The sequence below is a fragment of the Apodemus sylvaticus genome, chromosome 1 (genome assembly GCF_947179515.1).
Source record: "Apodemus sylvaticus chromosome 1, mApoSyl1.1, whole genome shotgun sequence".
NCBI lineage: Eukaryota > Metazoa > Chordata > Mammalia > Rodentia > Muridae > Apodemus > Apodemus sylvaticus.
In genome coordinates, this window is record NC_067472.1 from 124,285,304 (window position 1) to 124,308,005 (window position 22,702).

Here is a 22,702-nt window from a genome sequence, read left to right on the forward strand (position 1 = left end):
AGTCAATCGCTGATGCTAGGATTTTCACTTAAAACTCCAGCTGATGAAGTGTTTACCACTGCAGTCACTTTCCGAGCCAGGGAAGACATGAGGCCAGCGTCTCTGACTCTGCTCCACAGGAACTCTCCATGTCTGTGATCCAGCCAGATGCTCATGGTCTGATGTGTCCTGGCCACAATGAGTTTGCCCAGTCTGCCAGGAACAAAAGCCTTCGGCAGATGAAGGCTTAGGAAACTACAGTTGAGGTCTAGGGCAAGTTGCCTTTGAATCCAATTGACAGTTCCTGTCTCCAAATTCCTACTGGAATCAGCACACTCGTCAGGAGTCCGAGGAACCAGGCCTGGGCAGTACAGTTTCAAGTTCTTTCCAGATAAAGATAATTTTTCTATACCCATTTGATGGGCCGAGAAGACTATGTTCCTATGTAGGGAAGGACAAGAGTCTCCCGAGGGAGGCATGACACAGTGGAAAAAGGTATCATGTGCCATGCACACAAAATGCTGGAGCTGAAGGGACAGTGGGGAGGGCCTTAGGATAGAGGGCACAGCTACCCATGCACAACATGTTATACAGACCTCTGTGTGCTGAGAAAAACATTCTATGAGCTTCTCAGTGCCTTCGTGGGATGTAAACCCAGCTCAAGCTCCATTTCTATCCAAGTGAGATGCAAACAGCTTTCATTGTGAGATAGGAGGCAGCCCCGATCCCACCCTACCCCACCCAGGGATGCCCGCAGCACTAGGTATGGAGCTAGCAACAGGGCCAGAAGCTGAAGCTGAGTTGGCAGGGGTGAAGCTAGAGGTCCGTGAAGCTCAGCGTGGCAGACACGGTGTGAAGTCCCAGGGCATTTGCATCTGGAGTGGGGAAGAGGTTGTGTGCAGGAATCACGATGTATCTCATTCATACCTGAAAAAAATAAGACACTATTACCTATGTGAGCAAGTGAGTCTTAGGGGTGTGTCAGGTGCTCTGTTAACGTTTATAGCATTCGGTGGCCTCTCCGGAGATCACTGGAGTTGCTGGAAGGGGCCAAGAGCCTTCTCTCCTGCGACCTCAGGTCACCCCTAACTGAGCTACAGGCAGGCTGACCTGGGTTGGCAACTGTCTCAGTCAAGACTTCCTCTCTTGCTTCATGATGTGTGGGGTCAAACCCAACTTGACATTATTTTCCTCAGGTGAAAGTAAGGCTTAAGTGGCAGACAGAAAACCAAAGGAGAAGAAATAATATTTTTATTTAAATGGATCCAGTTTCAGTATCAAAAAATACACTCACCTGTTTATGGAGAGTACAGAACCGGGTCCAAAGTTAGAGTGACTAGATGGATAACTGGTTTGTTCATTCAGTGAAGAGCTGGTAACCCCTTTGGTGATTGTCCAGTGCTAGCTAGGCCCTCACTGTATGCCAAGCCTTGAGCTGATGTCTTCAGTTAAAGAACTTGGTTTGCAGAGTCTGGACACTTGGGCAAGTGTGCCCTAAAGTGAAAGGCACAACAACCTCACAGCTTAGTGAAATACTTTTAAAAAAAAGATTTAAGCAGGGCCTAGGGAGCTAGCTTAGTCAATAAAGTTCTCACCACACATACATGAGGATCTGAGTTCAAGCACCCACATAAAAAGCCAGTGTGGTAGTGGGTGCTTATAATCCCAGCACCAGAGAAGCAGAGACCAGTGTTCCTGGAGCTTCCTGGCCAATCAGCTTTCTCTAACTAGTGAGACCCAGGTCACAGTGAGAGACCCTGTCTTTAAAAAAAAAAAGCTAGATGTTTCCTAAGAAACAACACTTGAGGTTAATCTCTGACCTCCTCACATAAGAGCACACATATATACCCACATAGAGATGAAAACACACACACACACACACACACACACACACACACACACACGCACGCGCGTGCTTATTCAGTAACCTACAGATGCAAAGGAAGAAGCAGAGATGGAGACTTTAAAGGCAGGGAGAGCTCAGGGAGGTGGAAATTGAATATTCAACTGTAAATTACAAAATGTGTGGGGCGGCAGTGGTGAAGTGGGAGAACATTTTTTTTTCTTTTTTGGCATTTATGTGCTTTATTGTATAACTAGTGTAAGTTTGGCATTCAGTAATTCATAAGTTATAGCTAATTTATTCATCTTGTAGAAATATTTATCAATTGAGCTCAATACTTTCTTTTTTATTAATTATTTTATTTATTTACATCCCAAATGTTGTCGACCCTGGTCCTTACTCCCAGAGTTCTTCACCCCCATCCTCCCTCCCCTACATCTCTGAGAGGGTTCTTTCCTTCCTCACGGGGCATCCTCCTTCCCTGGGGCATTGAGTCTCTACAGGACTAGGCCCATGCATCCTCTGCCACTGAGGTCAGACCAGGCAGCCCTCTGCTACATATGTGCCCGGGCCTCGGACAAGCCAGTGTATGCTCTTAGGTTGGTGGCTCAGTCTCTGGGAGCCCCCAGGGGCCCAGGGTCTAGGTTAGTTGACACTGTTGGTCTTGTGAGGAAACATTTAAATTAAGGAGGCAAATCACAGACTGCGATGGAGACCTGTGGGCATCAGGGGGGCAAGGTAGGCTGGGGCACAATGAATCTGCTCTCTGGGTGCCACATGCAACTTTGTTCTCTTTCTCGAGCACATCTTCATACAAAACCACAAAAGTGGTCCTGGAATGCTGAGTTGGATGGACAGGGTTGTCTTCTTCCTAGATTTTCATCTCTCTCCCCTTTTTTGGGAGTTGGTTTTTGCTTAAATTTGGGGGACACCCAAGCCTCCCCTCTCCATAATAAAATAATCTGAACAAAATAAAAAATGTAATTAAAAATGTAAATAATCAAAGAAGCGTCCCTCTCTGGCCCCCGAGCCCCAGCCTCTGAGGCAGAAGGACAGCTCACAGCTTTCTTGTATTCTCTCTGATAAATAGGCTGGCGGCATCAGGGACCCCAGATGAATGGTGCATTCGCCACACTGCATTTTCCAGGTAGACCCTTTGCTTGGAGCCCAGTGTGTGCATCCCATTAGGTCATGTTTATGTTTTCTCCTCATTCTGTAAACACACTGCCCCATGTTGCAGCTTCCTGCTGGCAGTCCTGGTGACAAGCTTTGAGAAAGCACTTCTTGTTAGATACACCACCAGCCCATTACTGAGAGACCATCAGCTCTAATTAATAACCCAGGCTGACTGCAGACTGAGTCAGACAGCAAACACAAGCCAGGTATGGGTGATGATGACATGCCAACACCCGAGGAGGGTCACCCTGGACCCCCACTGTGCCATACACTTTAGGGGGATTGTGTCACTGTACCCAACAGCTCTGTGCCTCTCCTCTTTGAAGCTGAGTTAACCAAGTCTCGGTTATTACAGGATTGGATAAATTCACACTCAAGTGGCCCATCAGAGGCCCCCGGTGCAATGCATCAGGAACTGTTAGCAATTAGCCAATACCATGTCATACATTCACAAAGCTGACACTTAACTGCTGGCTGACAAGTGTTCCTTTTGGACTGAATCAATACTCTGCCCACATCACAATCACTTGGGGGATTTGTTAGAGAAGGTTGTATGACCCTGAACAGGACAGTTTCTGATAGGATGGTCAGTAGGCCTGAAACTGTGTTCTAATCGCTATCGCTGACCTGGGCCCAGATCACACCATGAGCCCCCTTAGCTCTAAAAAGACTCATCCTGTCAGTGTACATCGTCTGAATCCCCAGTCACCGAGGCTGGCCGCCAGAGCTGAGCATGGGCAGACTGTTCAGGTCCAGGGCTCACTGTGGAAGCCCACCACACACTGCACCTGCTTCCTGTTGCTAGGAAACTCAATTTGGGGCTTGGGAAATAGCACAGTCAGTAAAGTGATTTTCATGTAAGCATGAAAACCTGAGCTCAGTTCTCAGAATCCATGAAAAAAGTTGGAAATAGTAACATATAGCTATAATTCTAGTGCTGGGGAGGCAGAGACAGGGCCATCCCCGTGACTCTTTGGCTAGCCAGCCTAGGCTAATCGGCAAATTCTAGGCCAGCGAGAGACCTTGTCTCGGAAAGCAGAGTAGGCAGTGCTTGAGGACTGACACCTGAGGTTGTGCTCTAGCCTTAACATGTGTGCAGTGTGTGCATGCATTGCATGCATTTAGACACACGCACGGGGCCGGGGGAGATACAGACACATGGGGGAGGAGGGGGATGGGGAGAGATAGAGATAGACACATGGGGGAGATACAGACACACACATGGGGAGAGAGATACAGACACACAGAGGGGGAGAGACAGACAGACAGACAGACAAGGGGAAAGAGAGGGAGAGTCTGAGAGTTTTTTTTATTTAAGTTGACATAGCCATGTGTAATAAGTAGATACTGATTTAGACAGCCAAGCTCTAAACAAAAAAAGGAAAGTGAGTTGTCCCTTGCAGGGTAAAAACTTAAGCACCCATGTTGAAGTAAGCATCTACTCTCACTGCAAGTATCTGGTTTGCTGGAGATCTGTGCCCATCATTTCCATTTCGGGGCCTTCTGCCTAAAGCGATGTGATTGGAGGGGTCCCTGAAGGCAGAAGCCTGGTTTACTTCTTCCCACACCAGTGTAGTGCTCACGGGGCCCCAAGTGTGGAGGGGAGCAGGGTACGGGGGCTGCGCTTTCCCGGCTGTGCTGGCACAGCTCACTGCTGATGATGCGGTGACAGGGAGACGAGGAGCAGCCGATGGTGCAGAGGACCGTGCAGGGTTCTCGATGCTGTGCTCGGGTGTGGAATAAATCTGTGATGAGGATTCCAGCCATGTGTGTGCACTACAGCACCCAGGCATGGCTCCCACAGGTGGCTCCAGTGGGAATTTCCCAGATCAAAGAAAGTTCCTCTGGGCAAGAGAGTCATCCATGGTGGATGATGGATGACTCTCTGCCTCTGCAGGACACCCAGGACATGTGTTCACATTCTAAACTGTGACTTTTGGGGGGAAGGGACAAAAGGGAGAAGCCATCCACCCAGTTCTCCCAGTTCCCCCTTCTTCCTAAACAAACAGGATGCCAAGGAAGATGGCATGTGCCTTGTAACTTTGGTCCAAACATTCTCTATTAGATTCTGAATCGAACTTTCCTTTACCTGGTTCTTCTTAATACAAGCAACTTCCTTCTACTCTGTGGGTCTCCGTTTGTCCACTTGTAGATTGGAAAGTAGCAAACTAGACCCTTGCTGCTAAGAGTCTACTACCCAGCCGTATTGGCCTCACTTAAAAGCCTGTCAGGAAGCCTCAATTGGAGCCGGATGCAGGGACAGTGTCTGTCATCCCGGAACTTGGGAGGCTAAGGCAGAATCATGACTTTGAGACCAGCTTGAGCTATGTAGACCTTGTTTTCCCACCCCATCCAAACAGAACAAAACAAAAAACAAACAAAAGCCCAACAACAAAACCTAAAAAAAAAAAAAAAAAAAAAAAAAAAAAAAAAAAAAAAAAAAGAGCTGAGCGTTGATAGCACACATTTGCCCCAGCATTTGGGAGGTAGAGACAGATGGACCTGAAACTCAATGTCATCCTCTGATCCACAGGGACTTTGAGGCCACCCTGGCATGCATGAGACCCAGTTTTTAAAACAACAACGCACAAAGCAAGCAAAAGCAAAAGCAAAAGCAAAAAAAAAAAAAAAGTAGACCTGCCAGGTGAGAATCTGCTCATAGAAGGGTTTCCCTGGTAACAGGTACCCACAGGGAAGTGCAGCTGGGAGCAGTGCCTGTGGGCTGGAGAAAAAGTGTTTCATCTTAGGAAGCAGTGGGCTTGGTTTGTGAGACCTGCTGAGGCTCTGGTCTGCAGCAGTGAGGCGGGGTCTCAGCAGGTGCATCATGGTGGACAGGCACATGCCCAAGAAGCCAGTTTCATGGAGTAGCCTGGGGACTTCTCAGCATCAGAGCACCTATCTGAGGGACAGACTAGACTCTGTGACCCTGGCACAGATGTCTTACATATATCATCAAAGTAGATTATGATAATAGGGCACCCTGAAAGGGCAAAGGGGCTCAGGACTAAGGGGGCTTCCTAGGGACTCAACTTCCTGTTTACCCATTATTCAGAGCAGGACTCAATCTGTCTACTCTCCTGCTTCCTTCTCCTTTAGAGCGCTGCTTCCAGATCAGGTGGCCAGAGAGATACCTGTCCCTGTCAGGAGAAGGCTAGGTCTGGGTACAGATCAGGTGTGACCATGGAACTGCTGTTACTGGCTTAAGGAGGGGGTGGCTCCCTTGGAACATGTTGGAGAAGGTGTCTGCTTTGTTGCATCTGAAGGGCTTTCTACCCAGTGAATGACATCTCCTGGCTTCTGTATTTCGGTTCTGCTGTGATTCTTGGTGGCTACTGGGATATCCTGTGGGTGTCCAGAAAAAGTCTGAGCCAATACCATATAGGTGACCTGGCTCTTGGAGCCATGGTGGAGGTGTGGGGTTCACTGAGAGAAAAGCTTGTTTTTATGAAAGAAGGTTGAAGCCACAGCCTCTCTGACCTCTAGAGTGTTGGGAGAGAACACATCTCAAAACCTTGTTTCAACTTTACTTCAGGGTCACAATTAGGTCTTCAGGGGTTTACGGTAGAGATAAAATTGGTGTGCCAGTTTTACGGCGTGGGATGCTAGTCAGACCCAGGGGTTAAAATCCTGATGGAGCTGCCTTCCAGCTTTGTCTCAGCCCTGTGTGTGAGAATGTGCCTTTTAATGAGCACTCTTGGGAACCTACGGACATGATGAGGTGTGAAGGCCCCGGCAGGTGGAGTGAGCTTCTGGGCACCTCAGAGCTGACGGGAGCTACAACAGGAACTCAAGCCTAAAGTTCTAGATTCAAGTCTTTCAGGGTCTTCCTACTGGACCCTGAGCATTCCTGATATGAGCAGCTCCCAATGCTCTCATGCTGTCATCAAGTCAAGCTCAGAGCTCTGTGGTCTTCATGGGGAGGGCGGGCAGCAATTCTGATGCTCGTAATGGCCCTGCCGCTTGGTTCTGTTTCATTTCATTTTTCTGACCTCAAAGAATGAGAGCTCCCTAATGGCTGTGGCCTTAGGAAGGCTCTGGCGCCCACATTCCTGACCACCTTGTTGTATTGTTCATCTGTTAAGTCAGGGTTGTCTAGGGCTTGGCTGCTGTGTCCCCCATAGGGATGTGCTCTGGCTCACTCTGGGGGCCTACGCTTCAGGAGACATTTCTCTCTGCTTGTCCTTATTTCTTCCTGGAATCTCTATGGAAAGTCCCACCTTCTGCAGCCTCTGAGGTATCAATAATTCCCATACCTGGGAGCTGGGAAGCCACAGGACACATGATGTTCGTGTGCATACTCTGGGACACCACTGGATCCTCTTTAACACTCTGCTTGGTCTACAGGTGACAAGCCCAGGACTCCAGGACAGTGACGGGAGGATGAGCCAAGCCCCTGTGCCTGGCAGCCATGGACATTCTTGCTCCTCTGTCGATCCCTGCACCTTCAAGGCTGGTACAGCAGTTAGGCTGGGGTCGCGGGACATCTGGAAACTTGATTTGTTACTGTGAAGATGTGCAATGGCCTGGAGTGAGGTCTGCTGAGGAAACCGTACGACTCTTCTCACGTGCTGACGGGGTTCCCACACCCTTCGGGAACAGGCCAGCTGAGGCCATCATCACCAATCTCTTAGCAACCCTGTAGCCTGTCCAGTGCAGACTTGGCTGACTATCCCCAAGAAGTCCCCAGCATCATTCCCTGTGAGCTCTTCTGAGACCTTCCACAGCTGGAACCTGCTTCCAGCCTGTCTCACCAACAAAGAAGCTTAAGTCCACTCCTATTGCCAGAAGCTTCTGTGGCCAGCTGAAAGTGCTGTCCTTCTGGGAAGACAGCTCCCAAGAGACGCTTGGGGATCTGTAGGATCCACAGTAGCGGGACCATCCCAGGCCCTGGGAGCCACTCTGCACGGGAAAGCTTGAAGTCTGTGTGCTCTGCCATGGGGCAATTCTGGGCATAGGGACCTCTCTACCTCCTGTGCCTCAGACACTGAAGAGAACACAGCCGAAGGTGTAATGTCAGGAACGGGTTCTGGACATCACTCCCTTCTGTGGAAGTGCTCCTCCATCCATTCACAAGGAAAACAACCTCTGACACTTGGCCACTTACGCATGACTCTGTACATGAGAACTGTGAGGTCCTCACAAGTCCATCCTGGGGAATGTCCCGCCTCCTCATACTGCACTACCAGATTCCATTATAAAGTGAGGGCACAAGTTGTCCAGTCAGACCTCCCTGGAGAATGTGGCCCAGGGAGGTTATAAGGCCCATTGGCAGCTGGTGGCAGCCTGCCTTTTCTTTCTTTTTGCTAAGCCAGTGGAGACCTGAGAAGGGCACTGTGCCCTCCCCCCAGGTCTGGATGCACCACTCACTACCATCCCTCTTCAAGCTATGCAGCACTCCTCTCTGGGAGCCTTGGGAAAGGTGGCCTCCCAGATGTAGAGACAAGTGCCTCTGTTGTTCTGGCAGAGGCAGTCTGGGTCGGGCAGGGTGCTGGAAGAGGACACCCAGGCATTGATTCTGAGTTCTTTCTTCCTCCCCAGTCCTCCTCCCAGCCCACCTGTGCAGAAGGCCCCCTTGTCCTGCCTCGGTTGGCTGAGCTGGCACAAAGAGCTTCACTGAGCCCAGGGTCAGGGGCATCAGATTAGCCACTGAGCAGGCCTGAGAGGTGGAGTCTCTGTGAGCCACTTTCTGGGGATAATGTCTGCTTGTTCTAGGCACAAGCACAGGTCTGTTGGGAAGGACCTGGGGAGAGGGCTCTGCAACTAGAGTTATCCTTCCCAAAGCTCAGACGGAGCCTCTGGGCACAAAGACAAAGTCAAAACCAAACCAAAACAAAACAAATGAACAAATATCTGTGCTGTTACATCCCCATCTCGATCCTGTAGTCACCTTCTACATAAGTACAAAGTAAAATGAATAAATCACAAAACAAATCCTTTAGAAACACAAGTCTAATGAAATAGAAATTAAATTGTCTCAACATAAGAAGGAGCCCACCACCCAGCATTATTTTTGCCTCAGATGTCTTCTCATTCGCTTTGCTGTTCCCAGAGCTTGGCTCCTACTTTGTGACTCATGGGAGTTACTGGAGGTCCAGCCATCACGTCTGCATCCCAGCCAGCAGGAAGGCAGAAGGAAGGAGGGGAGCCCTGTTTCCTTTCCCTTAAGGGCATTTGCTGGAAGTCTGCTTCATTGGTTCAACTTAACCCCAAGGCCACAAGGAAAGTGAAGAATGCTCTGCCTATTCGAGGTGGCTAGGCACCCACATAAAAATTAGGGGTTCTGGTACTGGGCAAAGAGGAGACAGCCGCTAACAACAAGTTCAAAGGTCAGCAGATCTACTACATCCCCAATTAAGCAACAAGGTCCAGGGAAGTCCTCCAATCAGCAGAGAGCACACCAGCAAGCCTGTGGCATCAGATTCCCAGCTTACGCTTCCTTTCTTCTCTGTTTGCTGGCTTAAGTAGAAAGGTTCCATTTCAGAGGGAGGGAGCTCAAGGGCCACTCAGCTGAGAGCTACAGGACAGGGGCAGAATGGTGACCGAGTTTGCATGTCCAGATCTGCCTGGCCCTGAGTCACGGTAGGCGAGGAACTACTCGCCAGGTCTCCGCTCTGGGCCTGTGGGGTGTGCCTCTCTTGCCATGACCCTGTCCCCTGCCTCAGTGTGGGTGAGTCTCGGCCTCATGTTGGTGCTTATTGTGGGGCTGTGCTCTGACACTCCACTTGTGTTTCAGGGAGCAAGCTGTTGGAATGAGAGATGCAGGAAGGCACAATGTCTCCCTCAAGACTGTGCTGGCCACGGGCTGCCTCCTCCTGATCGGCTTCTCAGGGGCCACATCTGCAGGTGAGATGCCACGAAACGTGGACCTCAGTTTCAGCCAGGCTGCTGGCAGAGGGAGTTCACAGGGAGTCTCTCAGGAAGGTCCTCACTGAACACCATGGTTTCTGGCAAGCCTCTTCCTGCCCCAAGTTTTCTTAGGAAATGACAGGCTGGCCTAGAATCATCCCGGGTTGCAAACTCAGCGTCTGCCGGAGTCCATTATAAGCGAACCTAGCTGGAAAGGTACTGTGGTCTCCATGGAGCTGAGACTTCCCTAGTGGGGCCCCCATCGCTCAGTTCTGGACAATTGGGAAGGGGAGACGCTGTTGTAAGGTATTTTGAATTATTTAAAGAGACCAGAAATTTGGATTTAAAAAAAAATCTTGTTTTTAAATGTTAGTTACTAATGTAAAAGGTGGAATCTGTCCAGGAGAGAGTCGGGGAGTTGGGAGGGAGAATTCAGGGAAGATTCAGCTTCCCTACCTCTGGTCTACTAATTTCAGAACATCCCTCCCCAGTGCCATCAGGTCAGGATCTGGGACCGTGAAACCCTTTTCAGCCACAAGGCTCTCAGCAAGGATTAGATTGTGTTTTTCTTGTTATTTGGTTTATATATTAAGGTAGGACCTCACAAGATAGCCTAAACTCACAGATCAGCCTCTTTCTGCCACTGGATTTCTGGCATCAAGGTACACACCATCACACCCAACTGTTTTCTGTTTGAGACAGTGTCTCAGTATAACCCAGGCTAGCTTCAAACTTTCAATCTTCCCACCTCAGCCCCCTAAGTGCTAGGGTTACAGGCCTGTATCACAGCCCAGCACCCTACTCAGATCTTCTTTACTGTCTCAGTATTGTCAACTTTGCTTTAAGTGGTTTGTTTTATTTTTTCTTGTGTGGCTTTTTTTTTTCCCTTTTCCCTCATGGTACTAAACAACTGATCTTTAAGTGAATTTTAAATTAAGATTAGAAGCACAGGACACTTCACCCAGGCTACAAGAAGCAACCACTGAATAACTGGCACCTTTGGCAGACACTGGAGACACAGAATACAAATCTTAGAAATTGAGCAGGGGGTTTAATAAGACCACCATGGATACCACTGCTCATCATAAAATGCTATCATTACTCATTGAGTTTTACACTCTTCCATGATAAAGGCTCTTCCATTGAATTGCATTGTTTACCAGCCCACTGGGGGCTGGAAGCACTCTGCAGCATGGAGTGCCTTCACAGTGATGTCTTAGAAAATCAAATCAATTCTTGGGTGACACAGCAAGTAGGCAAAGTGTCAGTGCTCAGTGCAATGATTTACGACATTGCCTGAGTTCATTCATCTGTTCTTTCAATTAATAAACACAGTGTAGGTGTTGACTCTGGGCTAGGAACTGTATTTGGGTTTATGTTTTGGGGTGATTCAGCTTGGGGAGTATTCAGATATGTCCTGGGTGTTTCCTCCCAAACCCCAGTTTGCATGTAAACGCTTTGGAACAAAGGCTGTGCCTCTCTCTGGTACCCTTTAGTCTGTGTTCTTTGGGAGAGAAGTATAAACTGCCTATGTCATTCATGCTTTAAGTAGTCGTAGCCTGCACGCTCTTACAGCCTGCTTTACAGGCCCTTTGCTGTAGTCAGGGAATTCAGTCCGGTTGCCATGGTGATGTTTCAAAGATGGCACTGGTGGGTTTTTAGATGATTTACTGATCCATATGTATGAGCACCCAGCTTCCACAAAGGACAGCCCACCACATCCAGTCACAGAAGTACTCTGTCTTAGCCAGAGGCTCGGAGCTTTGGGAGTGGGGCTCATGATCCTGATGGTGGCCAAACCTGTAGTGTGAGGCCCACCACAGCCAAGCTGAGGGGCAAAGCTGGCTGCAGAGTCGCATGCCTACACAGGGAAAGGCTTGCCTTGAAAGCGAGACAGTGAGACCTGAAGCACTGTCCACTTAGTGGTCCTGCCCAGGGGGCTCTTGGTCTGGAGCACTGGGCACTCCGGGAGGCTCCGTTTGGTCTCCATACTGTGGTAATCAGCTCCTGGAGATGGATTCCCACATCCAGGTGGAAGGCGCCTAGGAATGCGTGACTCTCCTCTTTGGAGACAAGCCTGGGTGTGGGATTTAGCACTGGCTCTCAGAGCTGTTGCTCTGAGCACCAGCTTGAGCATTCTGAATCAGGGCGGGGAGCCGCCCAGCCTATGCACGGGCTGGTAGCAGCTCTTCTCTCCAGCCAGCAGGGAAGTCTGCTTCTGTTTCCTCTGTGATTATTACTTGGAGCCTAGTGACCCGTTGAAACCCTACAAATGTTCTCATTATAGTGACACTTAAAGTCTGAGTTCACACCAACAATGAATCAAAGGTGCGTGCTGCACACCTGGGAGAGGATGTGGGGGCTGGGGACCCACACTGAAAACTTGGGCTCAGTGGAAGACTACATAGTCCTTATCTGGTGCTGTTGAGTGTAGACAACAGCATGTCTCCCTCTAGAATCTTCTTTAGATATCTAACTACGGCAATTATGGCTTCCATCTTGCATAACTGAAGAATAATTAAATATCCCTTAGAGCAGCTATACCTGCCATGGGACTAACTGAATTGGAACTGGTTCTGGTCCCATGTTATAGATGCGACTCCTGAGCCAACTTTACCTGTGGGATGTAGTGATTCCAAGTCCCCTGCACTGTGGTGCTTTCTTCCACTCCTGATACCCACTCTGGTCTCCCAAGTGAACCCTTTACCTTATGGGCTTACCTAAGCCTCATCTCTATCTCCCCTCCTCTTCTCCACTATGTGTACATCTGATTTGTACATCTCTGCTATTCTTCACAATCTAATTGCTGAGAAAATGAAAATAGTCTCACATCAATGAGCCCCTTCTCCCTGCTTCTTTTTCTGGATCTCCACTTGCTTTCCATAGGGTGGTTGTCCCAGCTCCTGGGACATAGATATGTCCCTTTCTGTATCTCCCAGGGCATAGATTTGGAACAGATCTCAGGAAACCCTGTGAAAATCCACACGTCTCCCAATCCAGCTAAACACTCTGGCTGCATGCTTGCGTCCACACTTGGCTACTGACTGCCTTGGGGCATATAGGGCCGGAAGCACAGCCTGACCCTAGAACAACAGCAGGTGGCTCCCTACCCTGAGGAGTCCACACAGAGAGAGCTCAGAGCCAGGAGGTGGTGGCACATGCAGTTAATCCCAGCATTTGGGAGGCAGAAACAGGAGGATCTGTGAGATCAAGGCCAGTCTGCTCTAAAGAGTGAGTTCCAGGACAGCCAGGGCTACACAGAGAAACCCTGTCTCAAACCAAACCAAACAAACAACTAGCCAGGACAAGTGTAGAAACTGCCCCAACTCAGTGGCCATATACTCCACCAAAGGCAGTGTCTTATAATGATGCTACACATGTCACATGGTAGATGCCTGCAAAGGATATGTGTAGTGATAAGAGTTGTTACCCACAGAGGAGCCACCAGGCAGAAAGTTATTTAGGACAGGCATGGAGGAGATAAATACAAGACTTGCCTAGGTATATGGTTATTGTTGTCTCAAAAATAATACTAATACTAATACTATATAGTTGCTCCTTGTTTAAAGGTCATTACTAATGGCAGATCACATGTGTTGTAATCAGTGCTACTTATTTATCCAATTCATTCCTTGCCATCTTTCTCTGGTCTCTAAGGGAACAGAGTTAGAAAGATATTGGTTGAATCAGAGGAGGAAGGGGGCTGTCCAGAGTAAGGTGACAAAATCAGGAATGGGGTTTGGCCATACCCAGGGTACCTGCTTCTCAGATCAGTGCATTTCTCTGGAGTCTGAGAACTTGTTTATAAACCTAGTAGAGAAGAAATGTGTGTCATGAAGTGTATTGCCCTCACCCTGTCATTCTTTGCCTAGTGATGTGGTTGATCTGAGTGGTGGCATGTGATTATCTTTGGCAGTGGCAGCTGAGTGTCCTGACCAGAGTCCTGAGCTGCAGCCTTGGAACCCTGGCCATGACAGAGACCATCGAGTACACATTGGCCATGGCAGGAAGCTACTGCTCACCTCTTCCGCCACAGTCCACTCCATCACTATCTCAGGGGGAGGTAAGCCTTCCTGTCCCTTCCACTACACCTTGAGTCCTGCAAATGGATCTACAGAGCCAGCTGAGACAGACAGAACAAAAGCTCTGGGTTCATGTCAGAAGATCTGGAAATTAGAGATCGCTATCCACTCAGAGCACTGAGAAACGGCTTGTCAAGGTTCTAATCTTGAGGGGGCAGGGAGAGAATGTTTAAAATGACAGTTCCTATTTGTGCTCTGAAGGGACATGTTATTCTTACATCTACATGCTTGGCAATTAAGCTCAGGACATGGGGTAGTGACAATGAACCGGATGACCACTGTGGATATCGTGCAAAACAGATGATGGAGAAAAGTAACTTCTGCAAGACAATGGGCATAGAACTGCTGCGAAGATGCCCCTTTGCCTGCCTGGGGGGATGGGGTACAGGGAATCTGCTCTGGGCTCAGCTCTAACATTACCTAAGATTCTTGTCTTCTCAGACATCCCCTTTCCTCTCTCTTCAGGAAAGCTTGTCATTAAAGACCACCATGAACACATCGTGCTGCGCACCCGGCACATCCTAATTGATGACGGTGGAGAGCTGCATGCTGGGAGTGCCCTCTGCCCTTTTGAGGGCAATTTCAGTATTGTGCTGTATGGAAGGTGGGATGACTTTGCTCGATGGTCAAGCACTGCTGTTGGGTCTAACGGGAAAGAGGTTTTCCAGAGGAGAGGGAAACCAGAAGTCTAGACTTCTATAAAGAACAGGAACCACCGCCGTGTTTCACTAGACCGTAACCATGAATAAGATAGGCGTGATGAAGTGGGTAAGCAGGTATCCAAGGGGTCCTTTGTTTATCATGTCATATACGGAGCAGCTGCATTGCAGCCGTCCCTGACAGGCTCTCAGTAGCTTTCCAGTCATTCTGTGATTTGAAGAGACTCTGAAAGAGGTTACTTAGTGCTATAAACACGTGTGCAATGTTTCAGAGGGAGGTGTGAACAAATGTGAGGGCACTCCAGTGAGGGCACCAGTGACAGACCTGAGACATAATTCTACCCAGGTCTAGCCTGTAGAACCTGTGGGGTTATTGGGGTTACTTTTAACAGCATAGGTGATTCAAAGTAGCTGCATCATGTGAAAGCAAGCACAGCATGGGTACTGACTCAGGAAAACTGCATCCCTGGAGCCTGCCGCTCAACAGTCAGGCCACTCCACTGGAGAGCCCCCTCTACCTAAGCAATTGTTTACTGCTTGTATAGAACCACGGGAGGGGTCCTCCTGAGACTTGTAACTTACCTTAGGTTTCTGAGTCTTATAAACATCCCTCCACTCTCCAAGAAAAAACATTTGGAGAACAGAGGAGCAATAAGACTTAGGAAAGTTCCAGGTGCCTTTCCCTCAGTCCTGTGACCCAGCCTCCTCCTCCTCCTCTTCCTCCTCCTCCTCCTCTTCCTCCTTCTGCTTCTGCTTCTTCTTCCTTTTTCTGTGACCCATCTTTAAGCAATTGAGAGTTATAAGAAGTGATAGTTAAGAATGCTTGACTGTAGGCAGGAACACAATGGAAGTACCTGTGATTCTACAGCCCATAGGGCAGAGGCAGAAACCAGGGATGAAGACAGAGGCTGCGAACAGTGTCTGCTAGGCACTCCTGCTGCCCTGTGCTCCCACTGTCACTCTGCTTTGGGAAGGTCATACTTGCTAATACTTTTCTGCAGACCTAATGTCATCACCCAAAATTCCAGCTTGGCTGTCTGAGGCCACAGTGGGAAGCAGGGACCAGTGATGTTCCCCTAGGGGCTCAGCATCTATCTGACTGAGATGTGCTGGCCAACCCTTTGGGACCTTTCTCTTTCCAGAGCTGATGAAAACATCCTGCCGGACCCTTACTATGGCCTGAAGTACATTGGAGTGGACAAAGGAGGCACTCTTGAGTTACACGGGCAGAAAAAGCTTTCCTGGACTTTTCTAAACAAGACCCTTCATCCTGGTGGCATGCAGGAGGGAGGATATTTTTTTGAAAGGAGCTGGGGCCACCGTGGAGTCATTGTTCATGTCATTGATGCCAAATTGGGCACAGTTGTTCATTCTGACCGGTAAGGTTGGCTTTCCTCTACTCATGCCCTCCCTTGTTCAGGATCTCCCCCAGTCAGAGAGCTTCCCCAGGGGCTGGCATGTTGTGTGGATGGTGCGGAGGGAAGTCCTGCTCCTTTCCTAGACATTTGGCCAGCAAAGCTGAATTTAACACAAATGTGTGCAAGTAAACACACACACACACACACACACACACACACACACACACACACACACACTTCAGGTGGTGATAACTGGTGATAGAAATGTAAAAGGCATCGTGGAATAAATTGGAATAGTAGGAAGGGAACCAGTGCGTCACTTCACACAGGTGATCAGGAAAGGGCAGTGTGAAGGAGCAGCCTGTGAGCTGAGCACCGTGTCAGAAAACAGCTCAAGCCAAGTGCAAAGGCCAGAGGTTCCCAAAGCACTGCACTCTCAGATCATGGAGAGGGCCTCAAAGGTGGACATGCGGAGCAGGGAGGAGGAGCAGGGGCACAGGTGACAGTAAAGAGGTGGATTTTATTTTCAGTAAGATGTGAAGCCATCTGAGGTCTTCAAGAAAAGCATCATCTAATTGAAGAGAACATTCTAGTGACTGGGAAGAACCTGGGAGGATAGTGGAGAGCAAAGTGATGACTGTCAAGTGTTGAAATGATTCAATTGCAACCCAGGGTTTCTACCCTGCGTTTGACCATGTAGTTCCCGGATAAAAGACACGCATGATCTTTACATTTATAATAAGCCTTAATCAGCATAACAGCTGGGCAGATAGCTACCTCTATATTATTATGTCTATTTCCCAACCAGTAATCCCATTATATAATTTGCCATGTTTCATTTGGGCTGCTCTTAATTCCAATTAGCCAACCCTCATGGCTGTGCTTTCGTGACTCATCTAAACCATGTTGCTTCCTCCTCTCCCACCTTCTTCTCCCTCTCATAGCTCTTCTCCCACCCCAGCTCCGGAACCCTAAACCCTGCCTATGTCTCTTCTGCTCAGCTGTTGAGTCTTAGCCAATTAAAATAACTTGGGAGCACACTGACTCTATTGTCTCTGGAGCAACAAGGTCTTGGTGTGTGTGTGTGTGTGTGTGTGTGTGTGTGTGTGTGTGTGTGTGTGCTGCATTTAGCATTACAATACATAGCAACAGATGAGACCTTAACAGTCAAGCCCTAGCAGTGGTCCAGGAGAGAGGCATAGGTGAGGATGAGGCGTCTGCAGGAAGTACTGAAGATAGAAGACTCTAGTGCAACTTGGAAGGCAGAGCAGCAGGCCTCTGGGGTCTAAGAGATTCCACAGAGCTGGACCTGCTCTGTGTCCCTGTCCCTGAGGCTCTTAAGCTCCCCTCTAGAAGGGGAAGGAGACAGCTGCAGAGTCACAGAACCTCTTGGGGGCAGGTATGGGAATTAGTGCCACGTAGCCCAGATGCGGTCAGAGGAGCTAAAGTGCTGTCAGAACAGGGGACAGCTAGTACAGGTGTTTGAGTGACAGGTGCTTGCTTCACCTCCTTGGCTTAAAGGATGTTGGAGACCTCGAGGATCCCACAGCTGAAAGAATGGGGAGAGGTTAACAAGCACAGAGAAATGCAGGTTATAGTCACATGGGGAGTTTACCTGAAGGATCGAGAATTGGGGCTGGCTTTTAAAGGTAGCTGAGCTTTGATGGGGTTGGGGTCAGGGGAGAAGGCAAGGCTCCTGAAGGGGGAGCGGATGTGGCATTACAGGTCTTGGATAAGGGCTGGCTGTGGGGACAGCACTTCAGAAGCACACTAGAACCAGCGAGATGATAAGACTCAGCAGCTGGGTGATACCTCTCTAGTCACCACACTACACTGTGGTACTTTGTCCTTCTCAAAATTTTCTTAGCTAGTCACATGCGCTTATTTTTCAAGATTCATTTTAGAACACTTTGCTTGTTAAGTTCCAAGCCAGTTCTCTTCTATTATAACTGTACAAACTGTCACATGGCCAGAACAAGGACCACACCAGTAGATATGGCAATGTGGAAGTGAGCGGTCAAAAGGCCTCAGCCCTACAGAAAGAACCATGGGCAACAGTGAATGCTGAGAGCGGGGGGAAATAGCTTTCCTTGGGGAAAACCACACCAGTTGGTTACTAATACCAAGTGGTCAGAGCTGAAAACATACATGTGAGCAACACTATACAGACAAAGCAGGTTGAATTTAGAAACACACACACACACACACACACACACACACAGGACACAGTTAACAAAAAAGGTCATACATTTGAATGAGACACAGGTGGATGTACATGGGAGAGGTTGGAGACAGGAGAGGGACAGTTTGGGTGAAAATGATATAATTATATTATAATTTCCAAATTAAAACAATCATTAACAAAAGAAAGTCCCTGCTGCGGCGTTGCCACCTTAGATTACTGATGCTGGAGCAATTGTTTTCCTTTATGATTTCTTACTAGCAGGGTATAGTCATTGGCTTTAAACATCTGTATCTTGTGTAAGTTTTATTTGTAAGAATGAACTAGCAAAAAAAGAAAGAAAGAAAGAAAGAAAGAAAGAAAGAAAGAAAGAAAGAAAGAGTGAATTAGCCAGGCATGGAGGGGTGCATCTGATATTCCAGCTACTTGAGAAGCTGAGAACGGATTACTTGAGTCCAGGAGTTCAAGGCCAGTGGGATACACTCTTCCATCTCAAAAAAAAAAAAAAAGTTAGAACCCAAGGAGATGACACATTCCTGTAATACCAGCCTTTGGGAGGTTGAGGAAGGCTTCCTCTGATGTCAAGAACCTATCTCAATCTGTAACACACACACATACACACACACACACACACACACACACAATGTAATAAGGGATGATCATTTCTTACAGCATTGTACTTGTAAACAGTCATAATGTGTTCCATACTTAAAACTTGTTTAAGATCATTTCTTACAATATGGTACTTGTAGTCAACCATGATGCTTTACATACTTTCTGTCTGTCTGTCTGTCTGTCTGTCTGTCTGTCTGTCTGTCTGTTTTGAGACAGGGTTTCTCTGTATAGCTCTGACTGTCCTGGAACTCACTCTGTAGACCAGGCTGGCCTCGAACTCAGAAATCTGCCTGCCTCTGCCTCCCAAGTGCTGGGATTAAAGGCGTGTGCCTCTACTGCCTGGCGCATTACTTACTTAAAAGTTTGTTTAAAGGGGTGAATTTCTTGATTAGAGTTCTTACTATACTAAAGTAAATTTTTTTAAAAAGAGAGAGAGAGAGAGAGAGAGAGAGAGAGAGAGAGAGAGAGAGAATAAGGGAACAAGCAGAAATGCAGTAGCACTCACAGTGGTTAAAACGTCTTACCACTGCTGCAGTAGAATCAGATGCGACAGCTTAATGACTCTGAAATACACACGAGCTGCTGCAGGATAGGAGACAAGATGTGAAGCAGCCTCACAGTCATTCCCAAGAACTTTGGAAGAGTTGCTTTGGTCTGGATCAGAGAGAGAAATCCCTGCTGCTCTAGGTGTCCCAATTGTCTCCTAGTGCCAACCCCTTCCAAGAGGCATGAGCAACAACTCCCAGGAAGAAGGCGGTGTGTATAAAGCCTGAAACCCAAGCATGTGACTTATTCTACATCCCAGATCCAAAGATCTCTAGCACTGGAGTTATTTCTGAGGTATTTTCCTGTGTGAATAGTGAGTGTGGCTAAATCAAAGCCCCCTTCTTGAGTGTCTCTGTATGGCAAGCCAAACAGCCAGACTAGCTTGCTCTCTGAAGACACTTCCTTGTTCATAGCTCTCAAGGTCTACGGACAATATCTTAGCTGCTAAGACAGATGTGTACTTAGGTCACTGTCCTTTTCAGACTGCTGCCAAGACCATCCCCATCTTCACTCTTTCTGCTCCTTTTAGGTTTGACACTTACAGATCCAAGAAAGAGAGTGAACGTCTGGTCCAGTATTTGAATGCAGTGCCCGATGGCAGGATTCTTTCTGTCGCAGTGAATGATGAAGGTTCTAGAAACCTGGATGACACCGCCCGCAAGGCAATGACCAAGCTGGGTAGCAAACACTTCCTCCACCTTGGATTTAGGTACTGCCCATCATTTCCATCTCCGCTCAACTGAAGCAGTCCGCGCTAACCAGGGTGTGCCTCCAGCTCCACAGGGCTTAGAATGACAATACAGGGCACTGAAGGCACATTGCTTACCCGTACTGGACAAACTCAGGCATGGTGCTCAAAGGAAGCCTGCGCTTTTTATTTTGGTTTGGTTTGGTTTGGTTTGGTTTTTACAGGAAAAGCCCACTACTGCAATGCACAGGTTTCTATATGAACTTACTTCCTCAATCAGTGACTTACAAGCCCTGAGTTTGCCTAGAATGAGCAAGGAAATAAGAACCCCGATAGACAGCTAAGGTCCGTTTACCCTTTCAAGGTTCGTATTGTGCCTGGGGATTGGCAGACAGTGCTTTAGGGATTATGCAATTGTCTCCACCCAGCTAAATACCCAAGGAAAGGGAACCTTATTGAACAGGTTCAAGTGTGTAGCCTCTTGCTTTGGATTGTAGCATCATGCCTGATGTTGGCATGTGCACACACTGACAACTGCAGGAAGTCTTTTGGCACACTGCAGTCACATCTTTTGATCCTGCAAGCCAACTCTCAGCGTGGCTAAATTTGAGATGATCGGCCTCATAGCTGTTTGAGACTATGCTACCCATTTTCAGCTCCTCCGACAAGGGCAAGCAAGAGATGCTCAAAGCCTTTCCTAGCCTGCAGAGTAAATTAGCTGGCTGGACAAAGATCCTCAGGTCCCAGGCTGTATTCTCTGGCTGCTGCTTCTGGAAGGGAAACTGGGGCAGGAAACTCAGGCAGCCAAATATGACAATGATATCTTGGTATGGCAGGTTTCCTTTGTCAGCAAACGCCAGACACACTTTCATTTCACCACATTATAAACCAAAAGTCAGTTTATTAATTTATGATGAGAGAGGGACCGTGAAGAAAAAAGCTACTGAAGGGCCTTTGGGAGAAGGTTGCAGTGGCTCAGAGCCCAAAGCCTGGCTTCGGATGCCTGGCTTTGAATCTCTGCTGTGCTGCCTTTGAGGTGTGACCACAGGCAAGTGACTCAGCCTCTGCTTAATTCTCGAATCTGTAAAATAGGGTATCTAAGGATCTATCGCAAAAGAGTGCCGGGAGGGGTTCCATGCGATAATATGAGTAACAGAGTTGTCACCCTGCCTGGCAGGTTCTCTCCTTATAAGAGAGTCACTGGAACAATGGTAACCTCCACGTCATCCTGGTCACAGCAAGCAGGAGTTACATAATCACCTCTCTTTTATATGTTTGGGTGATAAGAGCTGAGCCTCTAAAATCAATAGATGTGCTGGGACAGGGACCCCTCATTTATTCATTCAGGAAATAGGAGGTTTGATGAGAGTCACCCAGCTGGGCCCGCTGAGCTTGCATGAGTAGATGGAGATGAATGGGACCCCATGAGAGGTGGGGGGGGGCAAGGGGAGCTGATCCAGGGGAGTGGGCCACAGCTCACAGGAGGCCAGGCTAGCTGGGAAACCAGTGGAGTTGGGAAGGACTTAGTAGTGATGTGTGTACATGGGAGGGGTGCGTGAGAGACAAGGATGCAGGACTGACGTTGGAGGGTCAGGCTCTGTGCTGAGGAACTCCAGCTTTGCTCAAGGCAATGGGGAGCCATTGAAAGATTTAAGGACGAGTGTGGCATAGCTTAATTTCAAACCTCAGCTGAGCATCGTTCAGCACTGACTCACCAGCTCAGGAGGCCCAAGCAAAATCAAAAGCTACTCACATCATGATCTTTTTTTTTTTTTTTTTTTTTTTTTTTTTTTTTTTTTTTTTTGGGTTTGTTTGGATTTGGTTTTTTCGAGACAGGGTTTCTCTGTGTAGCCCTGACTGTCCTGGAACTCACTCTGTAGACCAGGCTGGCCTTGAACTCAGAAATCCGCCTGCCTCTGCCTCCCAGAATGCTGGGATTACAGGCGTACGCCACCACCACCCGGCTTCATCGTGATCTTTTGCTTTGTCATAAAGAAGCACTTGTTGCATTCCTGGGAGATGGGAGAGTCTTCAATAAGAGTCCAGTTCTCATAAGAAGGCTACGCTATGCTAAGTTAAACACAACGGAGGACCTTCCTAAGGAAGCAGAAGCCACAAGAATCCAAATAGTGAGCTGGGCGGTGGTGGCACACGCCTGTAATTCCAGCACTCTGGGAGGCAGAGGCAGGCGGATTTCTGAGTTCGAGGCCAGCCTGGTCTACAGAGTGAGTTCCAGGACAGCCAGGGCTATACAGAGAAACCCTGCCTCGAAAAAACCAAATCCAAAAAGCAAAAAAAAAAAAAAAAAAAAAAAAAGAATCCAAATAGTTCATTCAGTCTGAATATTTTTGTGCTAAGTTTCATGAAATGTGGAGAACAATAAGAAAATCTGAATAAGTCTTTGTCCAATCAGCCAACTGTCATGAACGAACAGACTTGGAGTTCTTACCGGAATCCCTCTTCATTCGGTTCTAGAGAGGACACCTCTGTCCTGGGTGTGAGGAAGAAAGGACAGAGAGTCATTTCTGTCATTTCTCAGTTCTCTTCATAATAGAATGCTCAATATGTCAGGGTGGTATATTAGGGTGGGGCCCTTATCCCAATCACTGTATGCAGCATGCTAGGCAAAAACCACTAAGAAAACCTCCCAATGAGCAGTGTACTCTTTCAAAGGGAAAGGCTATGTGACTTTTCCAGACCACACGCCTTTCTTTCCTTCCCTCCCCAT

At 48.1% G+C, this 22,702-nt stretch overlaps 1 protein-coding gene across 1 annotated transcript in view; it reads left to right on the forward strand.

The window, feature by feature from the left end:
* The window catches only part of Cemip (cell migration inducing hyaluronidase 1), a 156,289-nt gene that overhangs the window by 75,088 nt on the left and 58,499 nt on the right, over positions 1 to 22,702 (forward strand). The window contains exons 2-6 of the mRNA XM_052159366.1: positions 9,732 to 9,841; positions 13,761 to 13,907; positions 14,392 to 14,530; positions 15,728 to 15,964; positions 19,816 to 19,995. Of these exons, the coding sequence (XP_052015326.1) occupies positions 9,732 to 9,841; positions 13,761 to 13,907; positions 14,392 to 14,530; positions 15,728 to 15,964; positions 19,816 to 19,995 (813 nt within the window). The remainder of the gene's footprint in view (positions 1 to 9,731; positions 9,842 to 13,760; positions 13,908 to 14,391; positions 14,531 to 15,727; positions 15,965 to 19,815; positions 19,996 to 22,702) is intronic.